Source organism: Akebia trifoliata, chromosome 16 (assembly GCF_017979445.1).
Source record: "Akebia trifoliata isolate Shusen 1 chromosome 16, ASM1797944v1, whole genome shotgun sequence".
NCBI lineage: Eukaryota > Viridiplantae > Streptophyta > Magnoliopsida > Ranunculales > Lardizabalaceae > Akebia > Akebia trifoliata.
The window spans coordinates 26,175,604-26,184,299 of NC_141390.1; the positions used below are offsets into that span (position 1 = coordinate 26,175,604).

General features: G+C 34.7%; 1 protein-coding gene across 4 annotated transcripts; it reads left to right on the forward strand.

Annotated features, from left to right (window-relative positions):
* The first annotated feature begins 3,685 nt into the window (after positions 1 to 3,685).
* LOC147383079 (protein EIN4-like) lies at positions 3,686 to 8,012 on the forward strand. 4 transcript variants are annotated; one of them, XM_086428000.1, is made up of 3 exons: positions 3,686 to 4,215; positions 4,333 to 6,432; positions 7,079 to 8,012. In XM_086428000.1, the coding sequence occupies exons 2-3, from the start codon at positions 4,687 to 4,689 to the stop codon at positions 7,622 to 7,624; spliced, it is 2,292 nt and encodes a 763-aa protein (XP_086284126.1). In that variant the 5' UTR covers positions 3,686 to 4,215; positions 4,333 to 4,686; the 3' UTR covers positions 7,625 to 8,012. The 4 variants fall into 4 exon arrangements, with proteins under 4 accessions (XP_086284126.1, XP_086284127.1, XP_086284129.1 ...); XM_086428001.1 differs by having other exon boundaries at positions 4,345 to 6,432; XM_086428003.1 differs by having other exon boundaries at positions 4,380 to 6,432.
* The last annotated feature ends 684 nt before the right edge of the window (positions 8,013 to 8,696 follow it).

Consider the following 8,696-nt stretch of genomic DNA (forward strand, 5'->3'; position numbering starts at 1 on the left):
TTATTATTTAATTAGAACTCTATTATGATTTTGAATTTTGGTCTTATTTGATTGACTTTTAATGTTTTGACTTCAGTCTTAATTGATTGACTTTTAATATCTTGACTTCGGTCTTGCTTAATTGACTTTAATTTTGACTTCAGTTTCACTTGATTGACTTTAATACCTTGACTTCAATCTTGCTTGATTTACTTTTAATTTTTGGAGAACCACCCTCTAAAATATCTTTAATTCTTTGGACCCCCAAATGGAGGGGTCCTTAAAGAAATATCCCACGAACCCTCAACAATTTTACCCAAAAGTTCGATTGATCGATTTTTTAGGTTCAGATTTTTAAATTAATTTCATTAATATTTCACTTTAATTATTTAATATTTTATTTATTAATTTCGAATTTTTTAATTATGAAAATTTTGAAATTACCGTTTTGCCCCCGGAGAGGACTTTTCACGTTTCAAATCGGTTTTTAATGTTCTAGGATGTTTTAGAATCGATTTTTTATAAGGAATTCAATGAAAATATTAGTTTGTGTCATTTATGAAGTTTTTTTGTGTGAAATGATTGTGAACTTTATGAGGGGCATTTTTGTAATTTTGTCAAATTCTGTTAAAATTGGCGAAATGATTTATTTGATTCCGATTTGTTATTTTATGTGTTCGAGAGAGTTTTCCTAAGCGTAACGTAGGCTCTAGGGTTATTTTGAGGTTAGGGGTATTTTGGTAATTTGGTCGATTTTTAGTGATTTTTATCGTGAAGCTTCTTTTTGGTTTGCAAGATGATGATTTATATGTTTCTGGGGTCGTATTTTCCTAGCGTAGTGTGGTTTCTAAGGTTTTGTCAATTCGAGATACCTCATCGGGATTTCTGAAACACATCTGGTAACAAAATAAAGCAATGGAATACACATCCATCATTGGGAATCATTGCAATCGGGTTGACGAGTTGATTAATCAGGCGGATGCAAAAATGGGGTGTCTACAACCCTACACTTTAACAAATGTGTTTTGTCCTAAATGAGTTAGAAGTTTTGGAATAGGCTGGTTTTTGGTGAAGATGATCTCTACGATTAGAAGATCATCCTCACCAAAAATCAGCCCATTCCGAAATTTTTAGCCCCATGTTTACAAGTTGAAATTTTCATCCTCACCAAAAATCAGCTCATTCCAAAACTTCTAACCCCATCAAAAATGATTTACAAAAAATGGACGGTCCACGATTTTTCAACTTGTAAACATGGGGCTAAAATTTTCGGAATGGGCTGATTTTTGGTGAGGATGATCTTCTAATCGTAGAGATCATCCTCACCAAAAACCAGCCCATTCCAAAACTTCTAACCCATTTAGGACAAAACACGTTTGTTAAAGTGTAGGGTAAAGCTTAGGGTGTTGAATATATATATATATATATATATATGTGTGTGTGTGTGTGTGTGTGTGTGTGTGTGTGTGTGTGTGTGTGAAACTCATGGAAATAATGGATATAAGTGAAGAAATATTTTGATGTTCACCCAAATCATCCCCAACCAAGGAGAGTCCTTCAGATTCGAACTCTTTAATGGTAAATCTATTTTTTCTCACAATTTTAAATGGTTTATGATTATTATTTGAAAGTGTCGATGGAATTCAGTCGGCATTGAGAGTTCTTTTTTATAAAAAAAAATTGTCCAGTGTCTACAAGATCTTATTGACACTGGACAAAATTATTATCTAATCTAATGTCGTCAGGATCCAGTCGTTATTAAGTGTTTTTTTTTTTTAAATTGAATTTATTTTTATTTTTTATTTGTCATTATAACTCGAACGGAGAGGAGTAAAAGATGAAGTACGAGAATAATAGTTTAGAACTTGAAGGTGAAGAAATTGATGGTGCAATGAATGGTGGTGGTTGTGGTGATTAAATAGGTCAAGAAGATGAAGAACAATGGTGGTAGCGCACGGTAGTGGTCTCACAAGATGGTTTATCAAAATGATCTTGCAAAGTGGTGGTGATGATTGAAGTAGCGAAGAAGGTGAGAAAAATTCAAATTTTTGTTGGGTGCCCTAACTAATGTCAATATTTCTGCAATAAAATGGGTGCCCCAACTAAAACCATAGGTGCCTTTAACACCAACCTTTTATTGGATTCCTAAGATGGCTATCCAGAATTGAACCGAAAAAATGTCAGTTGGTCATGATAGTAGACCCAAAATCGACTAACGGGTTCTAGGTAGATCGGGTAATTGGGTACCGATAAACAAACCCAACATTTTATAGTTCAAATCAGTGTTTTAAAAACTAGATCGGACCGACGATTCAATCGTATCTGATCGAATTTCCTATAAAAATCGGTTCGATTCTTAATGAATCGATACTTAAGTAAGAACCGGTTCTTCAAAAATAGAAAATTTTCTAATGATTCTCTCTCTTCCAAAATTAGAAAATCTGGAAAATCTAGTCCCTAGTTTACATGTTTTGATTTTTTAATACCAAATACATATAGAAATCTACAATAACCAAAATTCTAACAAGAGTTATGCTAAATGCATGTTGTTTTTAACGAAGACCCCTTTCTCCCTATTGCCCATAGCGAAAAGAAGCAAATTTTCTGATTTGATTATTTTGTGACATTTAAAAATATGATCCGATTAAATGAAGTTGTAGAGGACAAAATTATATGAACTTAAATTTTTTTTTTTTTAAGTAGTTATTTTTTACCATTAAATTTTTTTTTTAAATTTTGGTGTGTGGTGATTGTTCATTTTCAACACCTTGGATCAAACTTGAAAAATAATATTATTTTAATTCTCTATTTTTAAATATGAATATTTTCATAAAATCTAAAAGACTGTGTTGTTGGATTGTCAATTAGATAATCAATGAGAGAAAACCAAAATGGCATCCATTTAGCATTTCTCTTCTAACAAATAAAATCTAGATTTTTTAATATCAAATAAATATAGAAATTTACTATAACTAAAATTCCAACAAATAAAATCCATCAATCTACTAAACCAAATATTAAGGAACTTTAAATATCTAAAAGAATATCCTTAATTAAATCAAAACTCTAACATTATTTGAAGATATTTTATTTTTCATAAAATAAAGATAGAACATTGAAATACTTTGAAGTGTTAAAGAAAATAAAAGATTTGTGGAAAAAGAAAATTTCCTAAATTTTTTTTTTCTTAATTATTTATTTTGTTTATCTCATCATTAAGAATTTTAGTATTTTTATTTATATTTTACGTTGATGTCATGGAGGTTGTTCATCAATATTTGTTTATAAAATATGTTACTATTTTAGTATTCTTGTAGATTAACAAAATGAAATTTAATTTTTTAAATAATATATTTTATTTATTCATCATGAATATTTCATGATGATGTAACAAAAAAACACATGATCATGTATATATAAAATCGATTCGACAAAATTGAATCTCGGTCGGACTCAGATCCAACCAGTTGAGCAAAATTTCGATTTGATTATCGGTTCGGTTTTCAAAACATTGGTTCAAATTGATCTCAGGTTAGATCAAACCCGGTCCACCCACCCACCCATTCAAGCTGTATCCATGACCCATATAGCAAGAATGTCCAGGTTCTCTTCATGTACAAAAAAATAGAATAAACCCAAAATTTATGACCATCATAGATGGTCCCACAGCTTAAAAGCTTCCCCTCCCTTTTCCTCTTCAATACATCTCCCCTTCTAGCAGTCTGTTCTGCATCTATTAAATTTTCTTTTTTTTCTCTCAACTTTCCTTTGAAAATAAAATAAAAAACAAAAAAAAGGAGACAAAAAACATAATATGAGAGTCAAGATATTTTCAACCTCTGTTCTCTTGTTCTCTCTTGAAATGATCTTCAACAGAAACCCAAAACTCAAAACCACTTTCCTTCTCTTGCTGTTATTTCAGTGGTATACAAGACTCCATATGGTTGTTTTTTGATTTTCTTTGGTGGTTTTTTGATACCCACTCTTGGATTTGATTTTATTTGAGGAGGGTTTCTCTTGTTATTGTTGTTGTTGCTGCTGCTGCTGTTGTATTAAAAGAAAGAGAGTGGTTTTGTTGTGTTTTTATGGAGATTTTGGTTTTCTAAGATTTAAGAAGAACAGATGAAGCAGTGGTTAATTTACTGGGACTCTCAAGTCTTATATTCAATCAATGTTTCAAGTCTAAAGTGGGTTGTTGAAGAAGGATAGGATCTCAAGGTGGTTTGATGTCTCTGGGTACTACTTTCAATTCCCCTTGAATTCTAGTTTTTGTGTTTTAAGGGTTGTGATTTGTTTTTTGTTTTTTGTTTTTTTTATTTTTTGGTTTTGTTTTGTTTTTATTTTTGATTTTAGATGTTTTTTCAGTTGGAGTGATATATTGTGGTTATACATAAACACAGAAATCAAAGTACTAGTGGGGGCCCAAAAAAAAAAAAAAACCAAGAAGAACAAGAGACAGTATGAAAATTTATTTGTGAAGGGTTGATGAGAGTGTTGGATCTGGAAAATCAGCAAGTTGGTTTGTTTTATTTTTTATAGTGGTTATAGATTCTACTGAGCATTTTTTGTGATGGGTTTGGATCTTGAAGTTTATTATTCACAATGGGTTCATTTCAAGGGATTTATTTCCATTGCTTTTATGCATTAGGGCTTTGGAAAATTCAATCTTTCTCCATAAATGGATTGAAGAAATAGTCCTCAGATGCAATGTTAAAAGAAATTGCTCTTGGGTTGTTGATTTCTTCTTTAATCTTATCGGTTTCTGCCTTAGACAATGGATTTCCTCGATGTAATTGTGACGATGAAGGGTTTTGGAGTGTTGAGAACATTATGCAATGCCAGAAAATAAGTGATTTCCTAATCGCAATAGCTTACTTCTCGATACCCGTTGAGCTCCTTTACTTTGTTAGTTGCTCCAACGTTCCATTCAAATGGGTTCTCTCACAATTCATTGCCTTCATTGTTCTTTGTGGATTAACACATTTGCTCAATGGGTGGACCTACGGTCCACACCCATTCCAATTGATGTTGGCCCTCACTGTCTTCAAATTTCTCACCGCTTTCGTATCGTGTGCAACTGCAATTACACTCATCACCCTTTTCCCTCTACTTCTCAAAGTGAAGGTGCGAGAACTTTTCTTGAAGAAGAAGGCTTGGGAGCTCGACCAAGAAGTCGAGATGATGAAACAACAGAAGGAAGCAAGCTTGCATGTTCGAATGCTTACTCGAGAGATTAGGAAATCACTTGATAGGCATCATATCTTGTACACCACTTTGGTTGAGCTATCTAAGACATTGGATCTACAGAATTGCGCGGTTTGGATGCCCAATGAGGATAAGACAGTTATGAATCTAACCCATGAGTTAAAATGTAGGAGTTCATCGAATTCCTTCCGTCCTTCGATCCCAATTAGTGACCCAGATGTTAGGGAGATCAAGGAGAGTAAAGGAGTGAAGATTTTGAGGCCAAACTCTGCTCTTGGGGTTGCAAGTAGTGGTGAAGCGGGCGAGTTAGGTGCCGTGGCCGCCATTCGGATGCCGATGTTGAGGGTGTCAAACTTCAAAGGGGGAACGCCCGAGCTTATCCAAACATGTTACGCCATATTGGTTTTGGTTCTTCCAAATGTGGGCGATAGACTTTGGAGATACCAAGAATTGGAGATTGTTGAGGTGGTTGCTGATCAAGTAGCGGTCGCTCTTTCCCATGCGGCCGTACTCGAAGAGTCTCAGCTAATGAGAGAGAAATTGGAGGATCAGAACCGGGCATTACAACAAGCGAGGAAAGATGCAATGATGGCAAGTCAGGCTAGAAACTCATTTCAAAAGGTGATGAGTCACGGGATGAGGAGACCAATGCACTCGATCTCGGGCTTGCTTTCGATCGTACAACAAGAGAATTTGGGAAACAAACAGCAGATAATTGTCGACTCAATGGTGAAGACTAGTAGTGTCCTCTCAACTTTGATAAATGATGTAATGGAGATTTCAAATAAGGATAATGGAAGGTTTCCGCTAGAGCTGAGATCTTTTCGGTTGCACTCTATGATAAAGGAAGCGGCTTGCCTTGCCAAATGTTTGTGTGTTTACGGGGGTTTCGGTTTCGAGATTGACGTTGAGAACTCCTTGCCTGATCGAGTTATAGGTGATGAGAGAAGAATTTTTCAGGTGATATTGCATATGATTGGGAATTTGTTGAATGGTTGCGATGGAGGATCAATAACTTTCCGTGTTTTCTATGATAATGGAAGTGAGAGAAGGAGTGATCAACGATGGGCAATGTGGAGACCAAACTCATCTGATGGGTATGCTTATATAAAGTTTGAAATTGGGATAGACGATAGTAGTTCACAAGCAGATGGTTCAATCTCATCGGTACAGCTTTCTAGTAGGAAACACAACAGCGAGGGAATAGAGGGGGGCCTGAGCTTCAATGTGTGTAAAAAGCTTGTACGGGTAAGAATTCTGGATCTTCTTTACTTTGTGTGATTGGCTTAATTAGTTTCTTGATTTAGTTATTTGAAATTACATGTACTTTGCATAATATAAAATATTGATCTTGCAGCATCTGAAAACCAAATATAACTTTATAATGAATCTCTAAATCATTTGGATTGTGAATTAATGTCTCTAAATCATTCACTTTTTTTTTTTTGAAAGGAAAAAGAAAAAAAAAACAGAGAAAAAATGTTTGTCATTAATGTCTCTCAAGTATTGAAGATATAGGTCAAGATAGAATTGATTTCCTAAATCGGGAAAAAAATGTTTTCCCAATCCCATTACTAAAGATGAGGCATAGATGTTGATGATTAATATCTGAAACCATGACCCCTTGTCCAACAAAGACATTGGATAATGAAAATTGGCATATTTGATATGCTCTTGTAAGCTTTAATTTTTTTTTGTTCGAACTTTCGAAAGAAGCAAGAGTTCCCTTGGTTGTTCTAAGTTCATAATAGGACAAGAAGGCATAGATTTTGTGTGTTCTTACGAACAGATTGATATTTTAGGTTATTTTGTGTTCGTGGTTAATTTATAAATTGCATTCACAGCTTTTTATTCTCAAAGTTTATTACCTCTAATCATTCAAACCTCTCTGCAGATGATGCAAGGGAATATATGGGTTGTTCAAAACTCCCATGGAGATACTCAAAGCATGGCTGTCATCCTAAGGTTTCAACTCCAATCATCTATAGGGGGTGGTAGTATCTTTGAACATGGAGGATCCTCCGAGCATCCACTTTCAAACTCTCTTTTCGGAGGCCTTCATGTCATATTAGCCGACGAAGATGACATCAACAGAGCTGTGACACGTAAACTACTTGAAAAGTTAGGTTGCCACGTGACCGCTGTTTCGTCTGGGCTAGAATGTCTCAGTGCTCTTGGTTCTTCTGGGACTTCTTTCCATATTGTTCTTTTGGATCTACACATGCCAGACATTGATGGGTTTGACGTTGCAATGAAAATCCGAAAGCTCCGTAGTCGGAATTGGCCTTTGATTGTAGCATTGACGGCAAGTGCCTATGAAGACGTGTCTGAAAAATGTATGCAGCTTGGAATAAATGGCATCATTCGGAAACCAGTTTTATTACAAGGAATAGCCAATGAGCTCCGCAGAGTCATACAACAAGCAAACAAAGTTGTGTGAAGATAAGATCGTGAATTACGAACTACTATTGTGTGACCAATAATCTTATGAAATTATGGGATTTCTGGATCAAATTAAGAAACATCGGGATTGAGCTCCCTTCGAAATTCGGGTATGGAGTCGTTACATACACCGCAATTACACGGAAAACTGTATACAAAAATTGTCTTCTTTTTTTTTTTTTTTTTTTTCTGATTAAGCTTCACTAAAACATCCTAGGCAGATTAAGGATTTATTTACTGTTATTCAAAATTATCAATATGCCCATCTAGTTGAACATAACTGTGTTAATTCAATTGGAGATTTGTAGTCTAATGTTGTGGGGGCATTTTGGAGATTTTCTGTACAAATATTCTTGTATAGCTGCAAATGTGCAAGTGAATCAGTATTGCAGGCAAATGTGTTCTAAAAATACTAAAGCATTATAGCAACAAATAATATATTGGGATTGATAAAATCCTCTGTATATGATGGATTGTGGCTTTAGAATTTTTTTTTTGATCTATCTTTAGCTCTAGACCCATTGGTCGAGATTGTCTAATCCATGACCCATGCTTCAACTTGGTAGGATGAGAGTATTTGCTCCAAAATCTAAATTATCATCGCCATGGAAATGGTCATTTTGAGGAACTTTGAAGAAATGTGAGTGTAGAGGTGATTTTGTGTTACCTCTTACAGCTCAACTTCTTCTGTTCATCTCTTGTCCCCTCCGACCTACGATGGTGATACCAGTGTGGTACTTGTCAAAAATTCTTCGATGATGAAATTAGTTATGAAATTAATCAGTAATGGACTATCTAATCTTTCGAATCCCTCTCTTCCGAGTCTCCTCTATTTATAGTTCTTTCTGAGAGATCTCTTTGAATAAGGAATCTCCTCGAGATCCCTGATCTTCAAGGATCTCCAATAGAGATTATTTACTTTTAGGAGAGGATACTGAGAAGGAAAAGATTCTTTGGATTCCATTGACATTCGAACTCTGTCCTTTAGATGAGCTTGGTGCCTTATAGGTACCACTCAGGAGAAAATCAATCGGTTCTAACTTCCAACTAGTTTAATATTTTGACGCGTG

Bases quoted from the DNA above. Each gene is read 5' to 3' on its own strand.
- LOC147383079 (XM_086428000.1), top strand. From the start codon at position 4,687: ATGTTAAAAGAAATTGCTCTTGGGTTGTTGATTTCTTCTTTAATCTTA. The intron at 6,433-7,078 runs GTAAGAATTCTG...ACCTCTCTGCAG, and splicing joins TGTGTAAAAAGCTTGTACGG to ATGATGCAAGGGAATATATG.